Source organism: Pelmatolapia mariae, linkage group LG22 (assembly GCF_036321145.2).
Source record: "Pelmatolapia mariae isolate MD_Pm_ZW linkage group LG22, Pm_UMD_F_2, whole genome shotgun sequence".
Classification (NCBI taxonomy): domain Eukaryota; kingdom Metazoa; phylum Chordata; class Actinopteri; order Cichliformes; family Cichlidae; genus Pelmatolapia; species Pelmatolapia mariae.
In genome coordinates, this window is record NC_086245.2 from 13,523,085 (window position 1) to 13,541,808 (window position 18,724).

General features: G+C 37.9%; 1 protein-coding gene across 3 annotated transcripts; it reads right to left on the reverse strand.

The window, feature by feature from the left end:
- Positions 1-2,093: 2,093 nt before the first annotated feature.
- LOC135932892 (homocysteine-responsive endoplasmic reticulum-resident ubiquitin-like domain member 2 protein) lies at positions 2,094-11,521 on the reverse strand. 3 transcript variants are annotated; one of them, XM_065470617.1, is made up of 10 exons: positions 11,425-11,521; positions 10,673-10,947; positions 10,541-10,558; positions 8,903-8,980; positions 6,554-6,667; positions 6,248-6,372; positions 5,002-5,115; positions 4,616-4,903; positions 3,583-3,697; positions 2,094-2,999 (listed from the first exon to the last, which is right to left on the reverse strand). In XM_065470617.1, the coding sequence occupies exons 2-10, from the start codon at positions 10,817-10,819 to the stop codon at positions 2,829-2,831; spliced, it is 1,170 nt and encodes a 389-aa protein (XP_065326689.1). In that variant the 5' UTR covers positions 10,820-10,947; positions 11,425-11,521; the 3' UTR covers positions 2,094-2,828. The 3 variants fall into 3 exon arrangements, with proteins under 3 accessions (XP_065326689.1, XP_065326691.1, XP_065326692.1); XM_065470619.1 differs by having other exon boundaries at positions 11,412-11,434; XM_065470620.1 differs by lacking the exon at positions 10,541-10,558.
- Positions 11,522-18,724: the final 7,203 nt, after the last annotated feature.

The following is an 18,724-nucleotide window of genomic DNA, read 5'->3' on the forward strand; positions in this document are numbered from 1 at the left end:
TTTTTCTTCTGTCTTCATTTAAAAAATACAGATTTTTTCAATAGTTTAGGATTTACAGGTCACATTTTAGCTTATGTTGTCTTGATAAATAACCTAGGCTTTCAGTCAACATGATTTAAAACCCAGAACTGTGAAGTGCACTCACTAGGCACTATATTAGGTACATCTGTTAGCAGTCACTTATTTCTCATTTAAACCATAGACGGCTCAGTATCACCTCATGTGGCCATGGACAAGTTTAAAGTGAAGGAAAAACTGTGACTTTTCCACAATCTCTGAGGTTTACAGAGAATAATCTGAAAAAGAGAAAATATTGTTTGAATGAAAATGTTCAGTTGATACCAGAGGTCAGAGGAGTATAGGCAGACTGCTTCAAGGTGCAATAAGGCAAAAAGCAACTCTTCGTTACAGCCAGGGTATACAGAAGCACATCTTTGAATGAACAGCAGGTCAAACCTTGAAACAGAGGCCATAGTAGATGAGGGACCACGAGTGTCACTCCTGTCAGCTGAAAACAGTAAACTGAGACATTTCACACAGGCTCACCAAATTATTGCTTGTCTGATGTGTCTCGATTTCTGCTGCCACAACATCAAAGCATGGCTCCATAATGCTTTGTATTAATGATTTAAGCTGCTGCTGCTGGTGTAATGGTGTAGTGGATACTGTTTCATACACTTTGGATCTCTTTTGTACCAACTGAGCATTAAATGACAAAGCTCATTACTGACCAGTTTCGCCCCCGTTATGACCAGAATGCCTCCAGCCAGCAGGAAAAGGCGTCACATGCTCAAACGCTCTCAAACTGCTTTCTCGATCATCAACACAATAGTTTGTCTTTTTTTTTTTTAGTTTTTGAAGACAACCGGATGTTTTTCATTCTGAAGACAAAAGGTGGCAGCAGAGATCTGTTATAAACCACTGCAGACAAATACAGCAGGCACTTTTTCAGTTTTATAGTTCACACAGCAGTGGGTTCGCCACTTAATTGGTCAATTAAACCTCTTCTGGGGACTAATAAGCTCTTTTTTTTCCTCTACTTAGTTTCTAGGAGCCCGTTAGAATAGAAATAAAACGCATTTTTGTTTTCTTGCACTTAAACTATAAATTCATGTGCAAGGTCAGCATAAAGAGAGGTCCAATCCAGAATAGGTGGAGATATGTGGATATGCATATTTATTATGGCTTAATAATTTGGTTTGAATAAAACTTGGCCTTATGTGACAATAAAGCACTTCAGCTGTGCACGTTCTCCTTCATGATAAAGTACAAGTCAACATGAATACACTCTATATGCATCTGTGGCCACTGAATGAAGGAGGATGTGCAATAAGCCTGTTTTTAATGTTACAAAGAAAGAAAAGAGACACGGAGGAAAGAGGCTAAACCTCTTGAAGATGTGTCATTGAACATCACAAGAACTAAGCAAAGGACACGGTTTGGCAATATGTTTTGACGAGGGAAGGGCAAAGGCGTATTTTTAGTTCAGGACTTTATTTTTAATCATGTTCTTTCATGAGGGTACTTCAGCTTTAATGTCCTACGCAAGAAACCATGTCATGGAAAAGATTTCGGATACTTCACTTTGAAGTACTGCCAGAAATGAAATCACAGTCCCAGCAGTTTATTCGGGTTATTAAATTAATGGTTACAGTAATTTTAATTCTCCTGATTGAGCATTATATTTGAGCAGCATTTGCCCAGCACTGCTTCAGGCCCATGCATCCGGACCAGAGCTTGCACAGCAGACGCTAGAATAAATCATTCCAGTATTCACTTCAAGTTTTCTCTTTATTAAAAAAAAAGAAAGAAAAAAAAAAGGATCTTCCGGCCACAAAGTGTATTGCAATTTGTAGCCCAGTGAAAAATTAATTCAGGATATGCTTCTCATAAGAGAATTAAAGCAGAAATCCTGCTCAGTGCGAACAATTCAGTCATTATTTGTGTTCCTGTGTTGACCTGGTAGAAACGAATAACCACGTGATTAAATTACAATAAACAGGATTTTAATAAACGTTAGAAGTAGTCATTTTCAGAAAATCCAGAGACGCACAGTGGCACCGCTTTAAAAAAAACCCAAAACAAACAAACAATCAATAAACAGTGAGATTTTTTTATTGTCTTCTCAACAGCCAGAACTTCAGTCAAAATAATAATTTCTTCTGTCATTCAGTAATCTGAGACTGTCTGAAAGCATCGGTTGTACATCATTTCTCCTTAAAAAACAAACAAACAAGAAAATCACACGTTACTAGCCAGCATCACTGGGTTTCACTTAAACACAGTACAAATGTGTTTCATAAAGTCTTGGGCCAAAATAACTCATGTATTACAGGCGCTACATGATTCACTATTAATCACTGAAATTCAGCTTTAACACTAACGTGGCTCTTTTAAAATGTCTTATTGTAATATAACGACAATTACAAATAATTCATTACAATTCGAGCAAAACAACTATTTCAACAATGGCTTCTTACAAAGAAAAAATAAAGATTTAGGTGCCAAAAACGCAGCAGTTAATTGTCGTCCCTATGTTTACATGCTGTCGATAGCAATCAATTCATACACAGTGAACAAACTTCTCGTTGGTTAGTTTAAAATATTTGTCTTTGTGCAGACAAAGAAAACAACTTCACGTAAAATTGCCTTTTTTTCCTTTTTTAAATCGGCCTGCTGTGGTTCTGCTCAAAGTTTCACGTAGACTATTGGGAAACTGTAACACTGCATTGTAAAAGAAAGAGTTTCCCTAACCTGGAGAGATATTCACCCTCCTCTTAAAGAAAATGCTTCGGTGGGGAACTGTGGCAGCACATAGTGCTTGTGGTTCAGTTAGCGCCGTTTGGTGGCCCCTCTGGGATGAGTGACATGAAAAAGGTTATGATGAATGACCACGTGGAGGACAAGAAGCCTGTGTGGGGGGCACTGTTAGGATCTTCCGCTCCTTCCTCTCCGCTTTCCCCATCCTCATCATCAGAACCATCATCCAACACTCCTTCCTATACGGGGGAAGTCAAATGACAAGAATCAAGTGAGATTATAGTTCTCCCTGACGCTCAGTGCACAAGATTAGGCTAGAATATATGAGTCATATTTGACTGTGAAATGAGATATCCACTAAATTAGCTTCAGACATAATGCCCCACACTTTATCTGCATACTTACAAATACATTTCTTCATTCCCCTATGAAATCAAAACGCCATTTTAGTGTTTTTAGCTCATCTTTTCCTTCCACTAGACCGGCAAATTACATTTTTTCTAACCTAATTAAAACAACAACATAATTAACAGACCATTTGAAATCAAGTAAATGTCAAAAAACTGTGAAAAGCCCCACCTAACTTCTCATTATCCAATTGACCTCATTTTCATGATCTTTGTTGTTTTCTTAAATTGGGCAATCTACAATACAATACCACTGTTATGAGTTATTAAAGACAAGTGGTGTACTATATCCTACAGCTATCTGGAAACTGGTACTTCATTTCACAGCTTGTACTGCAGATAAAAAACATAAATGGTACTGATAACAATCCAATCAGTTCTGAGTAAAGCACCAGTGGATGAGAGAGGCAGTTACCATTTCTTGTAAGTCTTGGTTTTGTGGCTCCCCCTCGGCATCATCCTGATTGCCTCCGTCTCCGGGAAGCTGAAGTTCGTTCTCCAGGTTAAACGGAAACCAGCCGGCCTGATGCCTGCAGGCAGAACAAGAAAAGAAATTACAAATGTTTCACAGTGTTGGTCATATCAACTTATTATTCATTATACTCTTGAGTAATCTTTGAGGTACTTATAGTGTGGTATGAAAATGACGAATCCCTGTCGTGTCTACAAAATATGTTTTTTAAAAATTCTAAGAGCCTTTAATGTTAAGATAAAGGCAAAATATATAAAAGTAATGCATTGTAAAAATCTAAACTTCTGTTGAGTCTTCATTACTTTAAAATTCAGGTACTTCTTTCCGGTTAAATTAGGGCAAATACAACAGGGAATCTTCAATGCAGCGCCGCGTGAAGACACAGGAAATTGCTCTAATCAGAGAGTATTCAACCATTGTGGCCTTCATTGTAAAGGCAACCATTTTTTAAAGATAAATGCTTTCCAGAGAAAAGCATTTATCTATTGTTGTGAATTTCGATGTGAGATGAGACAGAGACCCACTATTAGTGCCTTTTGTTAAAGCACAAATCCGAAAAGGCACTTACAAAATCATGAGACCTAACAATGCAATAACAGTACAAACACTACTGTAAGTACACACAGGCAGGATTTTCGAGTATTTGTTAGAGTATATATAAAAAAATTCAATATTTTACGTGACTGCTCCTTAAAATATCCATTTTCTTGTTTTTCCCTACGCGTGGAACGATGTAACATTCTGGTACCACAAGAAAGTAGCGATAAAAGCACCTTTGAGTCATTTGCCAGCCACTATATTAAACAATACCAGAATCCAACAAGATGTAAACTCTCCCAGTTAAAGCTACCGTGTCACCGTGCATGCTGCAAATACGCATTATTTCAGTTTCAGAGTTTAAAGAGTGTTTTAGTGTAGTTCTGGTCACTGTATTGTAATGACGGGCATTTAAAACACACGCGTAAAGTAAACTCACAGGTAAAGCACCAGCATGGCCATCATCACCATGACAAAGCGGCTGAAGGACGAGTAGAAGTAGACTATACTGAGTAAGATGGCAGCGCGTGAAAATGTGTACACCCAATCCAGCCAGTCCCGATTGAGCTCTTCCTCGTTCAGGATCTCCCCTCCTTGGGCATTCATCTGGACTTCTGGGTTGCCGTGACGACCCACTTGGGGTCGTTGACTCTGGGGATGGGACTGGTTAGACTGGGTTGAGGGCTGGTCGGGCCTGAGGTGCTGAGAGGAGGCGGCAAGTAACTGACTAGAGGACGAGAGACAGATGGTGGTAACGCTGTTTGAACACGGCCCTAAAAACGTTTTTGTTTTTAAATGGAGAGACTAAAACACAAATGGACTTACTAATGCATGTAGTACTGCCTGGCATACAGCTGCTGCCACCACATGAGTGTCATGGGGTTGTAATAAGCGGGCATATTTGCGGGAGGCGTCGACTGAGCAGAGTGTTGGTTCCAGCTGGAAAAAGAGGGTGCAATATAAAAACAGTGACATTCTCCATTTTTGGAGAAGAGGTTTTAGTCAGAGCCAAAAGAAAAACATCAGCATTGTAATAAAATTATTACTGTTAATACTGTTTATTCAGTCAAATATAACCAATGCTTTTGTTTATCACATGGCCAGACATAACAGGAAAACACACCTCACTGAACCAGAACAACTCATCCATGTGTAAACAACCTCACTAGGATTGTTGGGAGAAGTTTTTATACACTCAACATGACAACATTATATATCAGTAAATTTGGGTTTTTACTGATTTCTGCATAAGTTTTAATTTATTTGGGATTTTTTCTAATCTATACAGGCTCAAATATATACACACACTCAATAAGCCTTTTTATTAGTGGTGCTGAAGGTTCTACAGTGTCTTTTACTTTGGCGGGGTCTGATTAGTCATCATAAATGAGTACAGCTGGTAGTTTCTCTTTGCCAGCATAAAAAGGATTAGGATGCAAGCACTAATTTGATTGACAAAATGCATATTTGTAAAGTCCAAGGAACTCAGTGAAGATCTGAGAAGATGAACTATATATTTACACAAGCTGGAAAAAGTCTGGAAAAAGATCCAAACTGTCAGCTTCAGGAGAGATTGGTTAGGATGCTCAGGAAAACACCCAACTAGAATCAGTAAACTGGAATCTGGAGCAGCCAGGAATGAAACCATCAACCTTCACATAACACATAGCAAGTTGTTGGTGTTTTTGTCTTCTTTGGATTTAAGTAAAATCTCTTTGTGTTTTTTTGTTTCAGCTCATTCTCAGTTTATCACCATTAAATAGTCTGACTTTACAGTTGTTAAGCAGAGGTAAATAGCTCTTTGTCATTATGTTAGCTTCTGCTGCTGTAGCACACGCTAAAACTACAGTTATTTAAGATGCAAAGTGCTAAAAGTTGCCAAGTCCAAATCAGTAAGATTGTTATGTAAACATTGCAATGGAAGTGTCTTGAGTAACATGTTAAAACTACTTAATAATGAAGTTTATAAGCAGGTGTATTTGCATTGTTTTTCTATTTTCATCATTAATTGGCCTAGTGAAACAGTTTCCTGAACTAACCTTCACACCTGCACTGCAGTTCAGTAGCTTACCTGTACATAAATTGTGGATACATCTGGTGGTAAGGGAAGGATCCAGCTCGGTGTCTGAGTCCATCACTGCTCCCTCCTGTAGAGGAGTGGCTATCCTGACCAACTCCATTAGAGTTCTGAGGGGCCTGTAACCAGGGAGGGGGAAAAAAAAAAAAGTTCTAGTTTCTTGCTCGCCCTAAAACAAAGGCAAGTGACGTTTTTAAATCTCCAGAGACTTGCAAATTACAACAGTTAGGTAGCTGATGAAAGAAAATATGGCGATGATGAAATGAAATGCAAGGTCTAAGAAGTACACGGCTGACCCACCGTGGGACGGGCTGTGCTCTCCTGGGGCTTGTTACTGCAGCTGCGGGTGGGCTTTGGGGAGCTGGGAGGGGTTCGTGAGGCGCACACCAGATGGAGCATATGGTACTCGTCCTGCTGTAGAAGCCAATAAGAGCTCATTATTAAACACAGCTTAAGTGCAGCATGTTCTTTGGACTTGTTATTTTTAAGCCTCAAGAACACTTCAAAGCGCTTCTAAATCTATTTTGTGGACATTTGCTTTATTAGATTAATGCAAAGACAAGAATACTATACATTAAGCTTTTCTATAAGGCTACAGATCTAAATCCTTCAAAAGAGTTTTCCAAGTTACTATCTTTGTTAATTACTTATCTGGATATACCTTAATCAGGTGCTGAAAAACTTTTAAAATGTTGCTTTCAGCTTTAAACAAGACAAAATTAACACGAGGGAAGCGATAGTTTCTAAAGAAATCAGCAGTAACTCAGCATCCCTGCTTAACCTGTGATAATTGAAACAAATACACGATTCTTTTTTTTTTGTATGCCATTCCCCATTTATGTACACATTATATGTATGCATGTTTTGTATGCTGTTTACTTACTGCTGCATAACTATTGCCAACTGAGCTGCTGCCTATTTTGGCTAAGGACAACTTCACAAAAGAGACAGGACATTTAAGATTTTCAATGTTCCTGCTTAAACACAAACATATTAATAATACCTACATAATATTTGAACATACTGAGTTTCTTTACAAAACAGCATGCAATTATAGGAAAGCCCATTATAAAATGCATTACTTTAATAGTGGCCTAGAGATGAAGAAGAGAAAAAAAGTGGAACACTGGGTAATAAAACATATTTAAAAAAATCAATTAAAAGAGAACAACATAAAAAGAAGGAACACAATAAACTCTCATTAGAACTGCAATATACCTGTACACACTGTCTTGCTTTGCCCCCTCCTCCATTCTATTCTCTTTTTAGTGGTGATATGTCGGCCAGTTTTTCGTTTTCAAAAATCAATTCACTAGACTTGAATTTACCTAAAAAAGATCAACATGAACATTAAAACTTTTTTCCCTCAAGACTTTGTCATTGCTGTGCCACCTATGGTTACATAATCGTTGTTGCAGGTTACACAAAGAAAACCAGGAGGAAAAGTCCTACACAGTAACAAATACAAAAGTGAAGTCACTCCGTTCCGATAACAGAAAAATGGGTCAACCTAAGAGTTGCCTAATTTTGCAGGAATCAACATGAAGACTCATTGACATCCAGTAATTGTATATAAGGTGGCTTTGTTTGCACAAGCACCCAATGTTCCAGTGAAATAAATAAAAATTACATAAGCATGACAAACTACATTCACTGGACACTTTATTAGGTACAGATCTTTGTTAATGCAAATATCTGACCAACCAATCACATGGCAGCAAATCTGTGTATTTAGGCATGTAATCATGCTTTAGTTCAAACTGAGCATCAGAATGGAAATGAAAGGTGACTGAAGTGACTTTGAACGTGGCATGGTTGTTAGTGCCAGAGAGCTTCAAGCTGATACGAAGGTAACATTAACTTAAATAATCACTCGTTCCAGCAGCCTAACTCAATCCCGCTTTTTAATCAGCAGTTCAGGCTAATGGTGGTGGTAGTGTAGTGGTGTGGGTGACACTTTGGGAACCTTAGTACCAACTGAGCATCATTTAAACACCACAGCCTACCTGAGTATTAGTACTGATCATGTCCATCCAATCACGGTGTACCCATACTCTGATGGCTTTTTCCACCAGGATTAATGTGCCATGTCACAAAGCCCAAATCATCTTAAATTGGTTTCGTAAACAGGACAGCACAGTGACACTGTACTCAAATGGCCTCCACAGTCATTGGATCTCAGTCCAATAGAGGGTGGTAGTGGTAGAATGGGAGGTCCACATCATGGATGTAAAGCTGACAATTCTGCAGCACCCATTTGATGCCATCATGTCAACATGGACAAAAAAATCTCTGAGGAATGTTTTCAGCATCTTGTTGAATCTATGCTGCAAAGAGTTATGTAAGTTCTGAATGCCAAAGCGCGTCCAACCCAGTACTAGCAAGGTGTACCTAATAAAGTGTCCTTTGAGTGCAATTCCAGTTTATCTCAGATGTGTGGGAAGGTGTTTCTGTGTAGGCTACATAAGTTCTTCCACACCATACTCCTCTCTGAGTGCAGAGAGACTCTTTTGTTGAAATTGTAAACACAGTAAGCAACAATTGCCTGATACATTTTTGTAAATCAGGCAGTTAAAATCTTGTGAGCTCTAGACTTACTAAACTACCTGGACTTTAATAAATCCTATGCCTATAACTACACAAACTTACCTTTCTGAGCACATCTTTTAAGGTAAAATGATCCAACAGGAGCTTTCCAGAATACACCAGCCTCTGGTCTTTGGAGCTCTAAAAATAAAAAAGGATAACAATAACTGGGTCAAAGAAGGAAGCCTATGTATTATGAACAACACCAAGAATCTAGGTTGCTCAGTTTTGTTTTACATTTTTAAAAGGGTAAAGATGCCAGAAATACAATCATACATTAAAAGAAAACAGAGTTAACTGTTATGTGTACATGATCACAGCATTAAAGGGCAGAAACTTTCTGTGAATGAGTAATAAGGATGGGTTTGTAGTAACCTCAATTGGGATAAGTGGGTCTTAAGAGTGGATTTAGCTCTCCTGACTACAACAAGGTCAGAGTGTGATCCTCTTACAGCTTGCATTCACTCTACAGTTGTTAAAAAAAAAAACACATTTTCTCTTTTAGATCCTGGCCAACTTACAACTGGAAGTGGAAGTATTTTCTTATTTTTTGAGATTTCCAGAAATAACTTCCCCCGAGTTACACAAAAATGTACAGGCATTTGGATGAACACTCTACAGCTTTATCAGAATGCAGTTTGCTCCCATGTATTTAATTTGATTGCATCAGAACAAGCCGAGAGCACAGAGGAAGCAGAGCAAAGTCAGATTAGCAGCACAATAAACCTGGAATACAAACGCCTTCCCTTCATTGTGACGTCAAATCTACAGCCTCCAAGGCTCTTTCAGCTACAAAGACTCTAGGAACCTCATTTCTTTCCCTTCAGAAAAAACATCAAGGTTAATGATCTATGTCACTCAGTGATTATTCAACTGAGTGACATAATATGACTCATGAGGGAACTCAGCAGAACTCACAAAGCAAAAGTAAGCAAAGCAAAATGAAGGTTGAGACTGTGTGAGAGCTAAAAATCAAAACACAGTTAAAGGCTACAGAAACAACAAAAATGCAATTCATTCTCAAAACTGTAACTGTGAAGCTTATATGTAACAACATGTACACATAAGGGTATGCAGGCCATTTCCTGCCTAATATGTGTAGCATAATGCAGAAAAAAATCTGGTAATGATATCAATACACAGTTTGTCCAGCAGAGCGGCTTTCACTGCAGTGTTTGCAATACTGTCACTGTCTGCAGCATATGGAGCAGAATACATGTCACAGCACCATTACGTATCAGTGTGTTAGCTGATTTTGTAACTCCAACATATTGCGTGTGTCATTCATATTACTATTAACTGAAAAAGGCAAGAAAACACTTGTTACACTTGTTACATGTTATGAGTATCTTTCTAACCACATAACTATCTACCAACACTGCAGTGTTTCTCAAACTGTGGGGCATGAACGACCAGAAGAAAAATGTGAAGTTGAATGAGTATAATGACTTTTTTTAAAAATCATTACAAGGGAAGAACAAAAACAAAAACAAGAGTTTGCTGATGCAATAGTTTCCATTTAATTAAAATTCAATTTTAATCTTTCTTTTTAAATTGTAAATTTTTGATTAAAATAGCCAGAAATAAAATTCTGTTAGCCTCTGAAGTGAGGCATACCAAAAAAAAAGTTTGAGAACTACTGCATTACTGTATGCTATTAAAAACAAGTAGTAGTATTATAACAGCAGCTGCTGCTCTTACTTCAATAACAGTGATCAGCTGGTTTGGATAACAAAAGCAAAGTAGGAAAGTGTGAACATGATCAGAGGGAATTAACACGCAAGTCAACCTCTTACATCAACAGCTTTGATTAAATAAGGGTGAGATACTCACAGGTTTACTCGGGTACACGTCAGACAGGTGAGCTTTGAGTTTCTCCACAGTCCAGTTCTGGTAGCAGTTGATTGTCTGGTCATCATATTTCTGGTTGGGAGCCCTGATCACAAGGGTAACAGGATTGTCCACAACAGCTTGATCCATGACTCATTTGTCTTCAGTGGAAAACAAGACAGAAAGGAGATCTGGACTACGAAGTGTGTGTCCTTGTTCCAGCTCTGTTAGTTTTCAAATAGGTTCCTAGCACCATCGAGGGGAAAAAAATCTCACAGCTGGAAGAAACAGAAATGACAACATGAGTTTAGGGTTGCCCAGGTGGCATAGTGACATATTACGTAGTAAAATGAAACAAATAATAACAGCACGGGAAAAAACGGTTCAATATTTTCCGACAGAGAAAGAAGAGTTACTCGTTTTTATCCTGTATTCGCCCTGACACACATTGAACCAGGGATATATTTAATTACAGCTACAACACTCGCGACAACATTGTAACAAGCTCCCGAAGTAAACAATAGCGCTAAGGACAAAGTGATATGCTCTAACAGAAAACTAACGCTACATTTTGTCAGGGGTAATTAATGGATGGCTAAGCTAACGTTAGCTTTAGTAGGTTCTCTGCTACTAACAGCAGTCAAGTCAAGCTAAAAAAGTTCTCGCCTTGGATAACTACCCGCTCAAATTACAATGATCTAGTTGTAGAACGGTGTTCTTCTAAAACTAAGCTATGATGTACCTGGTTAACGTACCTGGTTTACCCCCGGACAGCAAAATGTTGTCTAGTTGGCTGAACGGACTGAACCCGGTTGTCATACTTCTTTGATGGATTTCGGAAGGTTGTCAACATTCGACGTTATGCTTATTACTGCCACCTGCTGGACTTTAGTATGCATTACAACAAAGACACGCTAAAAAAGACTGTGGAGATGTACGTTTAATTCAAAGGAGTCTCTGCAGTCCTTTGAAACAGCTTGTAGAACCTCTTGAGCAGCAATTCTTCAAGTAGTATTTTCTGTATGACTTTATCAGTCTCTGATATTGCTGAAGAGGAATTTTGGCCCTCTCTTCTTTACAAATCTTCTTGAGCTCACTGAAGTTTGCAAGCCTTGGTTAATATACTAATGTCTTAAGATCCTGCGACATGGCCTCACGTTTGACTCTAAATACTTTGGTATACAGAGGAGTTCATGGTTTACCCAATGACTGCAAGTTGCCCAGGTCTTGTGGCTGCAAAACAACCCCAAATCATCAATCCTCCTCCACCATGCTGATGTGCTGGTGATATGCTGTGTTTGGTTTCTGGCATATGTGGTGCTGTACTATAAGCCCAGATGCCTCTTTGGTGTCATCTGTTCAAAGGACATCGTTCCAGAAATCTTGTGATTTGTTAAGGAACTGTTAATGAAATTTGCGACAATAAGCCATGGTACAATGTTCATTTTAAAGTTTATATTCTTTTCTGGCAACCTTTCCAAACCAGCCATACTTGTTCAGTCTTTTGTAACTGCACTGTCATGAACTGTCGCCTTTAGCTTGTGAACTGAAGCCTGTCGATTCAGACATGAAACTCTTGGATTTTTTTGTCATTTTGTCCTTTGCAGGGATGTCCAATCAAATGCAAATTAACTCATTTAATTAGCAGCACACAGCTGCTACTTACCCTCTTAATACCCATGGAAGCAGTAAGGGTGTACTTTTCTACTGCAGTTAATGTAAATTTCTAATAGATGTGGACTTCACAATAAAATACTATAGAAAACTACATTGTTGTGCAAGAAAGAAATGATAAAGAAAATGGAAAAATTATTTACCTACACTACACTTGCCTACACAAAAGATCATTTAATAAGCACAACCATTTATTGCACAGCATGTTACCTGCATTAAATCTATTAAGTCAGGACAATTTGCATATTAATGATGAAGGAACTGAGCTCACAGCCCATTATTTATTCAGTGGGCTAGTTTCAGTCATTGTGATCAAAGGTACTGTTTATAAGGTTGGGGAAACCTGCAGAAGGCTGAGCCTGAAGAAGTCACTTAGATGTGTGACGAAATGTTTAGCTGAAAACGCTCTGACCAGATGAACAGAATCAACTTTTTGGGGTAAATCCACTAGGTTTACCAAAAAAGCTTACATTCAATACAGTATATAGATATTTACAATTATCCTATTTTGATTAATATGCTGATGATGATTTACCTGTTTTATGCCTTCCGCCAACATGACAACAAACAGTCAGAAATAACTGACTGTTTTTTCACTATCAGTAATTAAAACAATCGACTGATAACTAACAGAAAAAGAGAAAAAGAAACGGAAGCCCAAACATTATTAAATTTATCAGAGTTGGGTCTAAAACAGTTGAAAGCCTTCTCACTGCCATCTACTGGTAGCATGATGAAACAGCCTTGTCTCTTTCTCATTACATCAAACGGTCATTGTGTTTGGTGTCCTTGGACAGCTTTTATCTAAATTATATTCAGCACAGTTGTGGAATCAAGGCTGGGACTATGCAACAGTGAGATTAGTCTGAAGAAAAATGATGGACGTGTAAGAACTGAATTCATAGTGGTCTGTTAAGTCAGGTGCTGCAGTGACAGGAGAGCTTAAGATAGCCAAGACAGCATTTATGCATATTCAAACACAGCAATAATAAATAACTGAATGGAAATTAAATATGTAAAATAAAACAAAACTTACCGAAGCTTAGTGAGTTACTGTTGTGCAATGAGATTATAGTTGACTGACCAGGTAATGTAAAGATGAATATTCTACTTAATGTTGCAGATCATTGTTTAAATCCTCAGTTCTTTGGGAAGTGCACTCAGAGGCAGGGACTGGAAAAATACAGAATGGAAAAATACAGCACATTTTCCTCATAGTTACTACATGCAGATTTGTCACCTACAGTAAGTAATCACCTTAACACGTTTGGTACACAAACAAATAAAACGATCAGACCTCTATTATAGCATGCAGTGCTGCATATAATAACAGAAACTACGTTGGGTGACTTTGACCTTCACTGAAAACCTGAAAATAAACGTGCTCTGGAAATGGGTCAGCCTACTTCCGATTGACTCAACCAACTCAAGAGACCCTTCCAGTCCCCTGACGAGAACAAGTCTCATGCTGTTACTTTTACGAGTAGCAGAGAACATCACATTATTCATCCTGTCCTAATGTCCCAGCTTATTGGTTTCTTTTGTATGGGATAAAAATACATTAGTGTCTTTGTATCAGTTGCAGTCACATAAAAGCACAGCAAACTGCAATGCACTTTTTAATTGCCCCATGCATCAAGGCGAAGTCTTTGAGTAGTAAACCCCTGCATGGTCAATATTGCCTCAAGTTTCTCCATTTTATTTGCATGAGTAAAAGTTAGCATGCTGAACTAGAAAGTAGTTACAGTATAAATGTGAATTTTGATCATCTGTCAGCCCTGTGACAGACTGACATTCTCAGCGTATACATGACCTCACACAGCTTCACAGAACCATATGATGGATGAGAGGTCTGTTGGCTCCACCTATAATGACCTGAAAGCAGCTTGGATGGATAAATGAATTTCTCTTTTGTTGATATTTTGCTATTTGTGTTATTTTCTTTAGAGTAACTGAAGATTTTCTTAAGGAAAAATAATAATTTAGCAAAACAATAATTTAATGAATGATTATTTCAGCAACTGTTCATTTACTTACTCTGAGTTACCTCATCGGGGCAGGTGAAGCACTTTTTGTGACGTCCATCATGTTTGTCTTCACGTTTTAATTCACTCTCAGTGGTTGCAACATGTTGACAAGGTGGTGTCCAGTATAGCAGCAGTCAGCAGGGTCTCCTTTTTTAAGGGCACTACATTAGAGATATCCAATTTCTTTCATTTCCCCTCTTCCTGTGTGTGTGTCCATCTATTAGCGCTATCACAAAGGACTGTTTTTCACACCATGCCTCAATTTAGCAGTGGGTGATAATATGGGACACCAACCTGTTCCCACTGTTTGTGTGATTTCAAAAGTGGAAGGGATTGAAATTACGTCTGCTTTAACCTAAATTCAAATTTTCCATCCCATTAGAAAATAATATTTTACATTTTCTAATTAGGTGACATGCGTCATTTGATACACTAGTGCGCATCAACAGCTTTGAAGATATTTCCCTCGTTCTTTATTGATTTTGTACCTGCACTGCTGTTGCCATTGTGTTTACACTCTGTCTGTTCAGTGGGTGTTTTTGCTGCAGAAACAAAATCCTCATTGGAATAAATTTAGCCAAGCTGAATTTTGTGCTCGAGTAACAATTTGATTGGGTGTTTGCATAAGAAAGGAGTTGATGGAACATTACTGATCCCTCATTACAGTGATTTCTTCCATTTAGAAACTAAAGGTTACACCTTGAAGAAACAAAGCTTATTTATTCATTTCATTTCGCAGAGTGTTATGAACATTATTTAAGATTCATAGTAAAAAAACTGCTAAATATCACATATAAATTAATATCACATATCTATTTATCTCTCTCTGAACTCTATTTGCCTATCTCTATTTCTACACCTTATTTATGTGCTTTGTTGTCTGTTGTATGTATGCTGCTATGAAAGTTTTGTAGTAGTGAGTCAGTAGACACTGATGTTTCTGCAGTTTCATGAACAGAAATTATGCAAGAGAATTCATATTAATAATAGTAAAAAATACCAAGAATGGAAAAGGATTAAAAAATGTAGTAAACCACTAAGTAATCACTACAATGTAATAAATGTATTCACCTATGACAAGTATTCTTTTTCTGCTTTTTTGACAACATCGACTGCATTTTATGCTGTCCTGACATGTCAAGAGATGAGGAGACCCTGTTTTCTTGAGTCAGCCAAAAATGCCTTCTTTGCATTTATTTTTCCATTTTGTTCATCCCAGAAAATGTCAACCTGCACTCAGAAGTCTCAAAGAGCTTCCTGCGTCCTATTTCTGGTGCTGGAGGATGCCACTTAGTAGAGGTTACCCCTAATGTCATGTTACTCTTAATAACGGGATTCCTTTTGCAAAGTGGAAAATGCAATAAAAAGAAAAAGAAATTGAAAAGATTCTAGGGACAAGTAACTAGTGACAGGTCTATCACAGGGCTATTCACATTCATTTTCACACCTATGGTCAATTTAGAATATCAGATTAATCAGCCTAACAAACATGTCCTTAGAAATATGACAACTATGGTGTGAAAAACTGAAATAAACTGCTTGGTACATTTTTTATCAATAAATTGCCCCCCCCCCCCCCCCCCCCCCAAAAAAAAAAAAAATGTCTGATGTAGCAAATATGATAGAAAAAAGGTACACTCACATATGTAAATTGATATGTTTTTAACATTTTGTCAGAAGTTTCACAAAACAATTTTCTGGCAGTTATTTCATGGTTCTGGCATAAAAGGGTTAAACAGGCTAATGGACCTCAGCACATGAGAAAATATAGTCTATAGGGTTAAGGAATAATGGTGCAGATTGGCACTGCCTCTTTCTCCTGTGGAGCCAGTGGGCAACAATCAACACTGCTATAAAAGCTGTTCATGCTCTCAGTGGGTCAGCCTTGGTCGTGTGAAGAGAGTAAATGGTGTGCTTTGCATTGTGCTGCATTGTGCTTTTTAAGCAGCACCTGTTAAATTTTTATCTTCAGACCGACGGACATCTGTGTGGAAATTTGTGTGTCTGGCAATTTCTTTGTAATTGAGTGGACTCATCTGAGGATTTTACACTCCAACGATAGATGTACTCCAGGTAGTGGATTTCAAAGTGAGTACTTGGCCGTGGTATTGCCAGATTTCTATAATAGAGGTTTTATAGATACCTTTTTTGAAGCTTGGTCCCAGTCAAACAGGCTTTGAGACTAGTCTGTGACCATCTGGCAACCACTGGTCATGAGGGGAAAAATTAATATTCCCTGACTGGCTGCTTTAGGTGGGCAAAGCTCCAGTCACACAGGCTTAGAGAACGGCCACTGAACCCCATTTTACTCAAGCGACGTAACTATATCTAGGGAAAATGCACACTTGTAAAAGTATGACAGAAACCACAAATGGAGGCCATTTTCCTCTTAAAGTGACTGTTGCACATTTTGAAATACGTTGGCTACAGTGACCTACATTTCTGGTTTGCATCACACTTTTTTCAAGTTTCACTATCATTTTCTGAGTTAGCAACTATTTGCAGAAAAAAAAATATTTTTTGCATCGACTTCTTTGCAACTGATTTCACCCAGTGACAGCCAGCAGCCACTTATAACCAGAGACAGCCAATTGGGGAATGCTGTACACATTTTTTTCTCAGCAACAGTGTTTGTAATACTCACATGGGAAACCTCAAGGTGTGCTTCTTTACATATATTGTGAATTCAGCTGAGTTAAGTTATTGGAAATAAAGTTTTTCGTTTTTGGTTGTAACTCACGTTTCATCTTTATTTTGCGAGATATGCCTTCTTTTTTTATGACTACTTCTTCTTTAATGTGAATCGGCACATTGGAGTTTTCCTGAGCAACAAATGCAGCCGCTGGAACACTCTGAAACAGCTTTCCTTTATTCATATTCACATGATGTTTCGCATGAAATGAATAAAATGGAAAAACAAAAATGCACCATCACAAATCCTGACAGTTTAATTCAATATTGTCCGCTCATTCTTGCCCTCTGACAAATCCCACAAATCTAACAACTGAGAAGCTGTTATTTACTCAACAATGCAATTAGTTTTCATTTTCTATTGAAATAAACAGATTCATTATAAACAGTACCCCCCGCCCCCTTTTTTCATAATGAGCAACTACATTAGTGATTCAAAAGTGTGAAAAGGGCACCGACTAGAGGAGGTTTTAATTATGCAGTAACAAGTAAAGGTGTGACGCAGTTTGATTTTGAGGTCAGTGTTATTTAGCATTCTTTGTGTGTCAGATTGCTTTCACATTACAGAGCTCTCTCTCTCTCTCACTGTTGGGAGGTCAGAAAAATGAATCATTTACTCAGTGAAAAGATGTGTAAGTGACAGATATTAAATCTAGTAAATCCATTGTAGAAGCAATATCTTTTAACCTGCACAGCAATATGAATGTTGACTCCACTGAGAGCCAAGGTTGTAGCCAATCTATATTTTTTCCCAATTAGCCAACAGCATGAAATTTTCTATAACCTGTTTTCAGGGCGTTTTGATTATGCTACGTTGTATTTTTAATATTTTAAAAACTCACAGAGACAGATGGTTTAGATGCTGAGTAATATCATTCGCACTGCATTTTTTTACATTTAATAACCTGAAGGGACTTTACAAAAAAGTAAAACTTACTGAATGTTCAAATAAAATACTGTATATTAGAGTCTCAGCGCAAACTAAAAACAGACGCCGTTTTTAATGATTAAAGCTTCTCAAGTGCAGGGTTAATGTTGTGAAAAGGCATATTTTAACCCAAAAATACCAAAACAAAAGCAGAAGTGGGAAGCCTAAAAACATCTACAACAGATTAATAAGTCATATCCTCAAAAAATAGAAGAAAAAAAAATCTGACACAGGACCTGAGAGATGCATCTGGACCTTCAGTTGATCCATCTACCATTGAGAAACGTTTCCAGTGGAAGGGTGGCTGTCAAGAAGCCATTATGCAATGTAGTGAAAAGGCTGAGGTACGCCAAATTACACAAGAACTTGACATCACATCAATATGTCTGGAGGAATTCAGGAGAGAGGTACAACACTGAGTGTCTACAGCCAACACGGTCATGGTTTTTGGCTTCATTTCAGCCAGAGGTGGTCGGATCTTGTCAGAACTGATGGAAATTGTGGGATCAACTTGACAGAGAACAGAACTAAAGGGCACCAACATCCAATGAAGAGCTTTAAATGTCCTTCAAGAAGCCTGGAGAACTATTTAAGGAAATTACAAGAAAGCTTGCCTATTAGAGTTCAGGCTGTGTTTAAGAATAAAAGTGGTCATACCAAATATTGACTCTCAAGCTCGCTCAAACTCTAGTTTTGTATTATATATTGTGTTTTAATGTATATTTGCATGCTTCA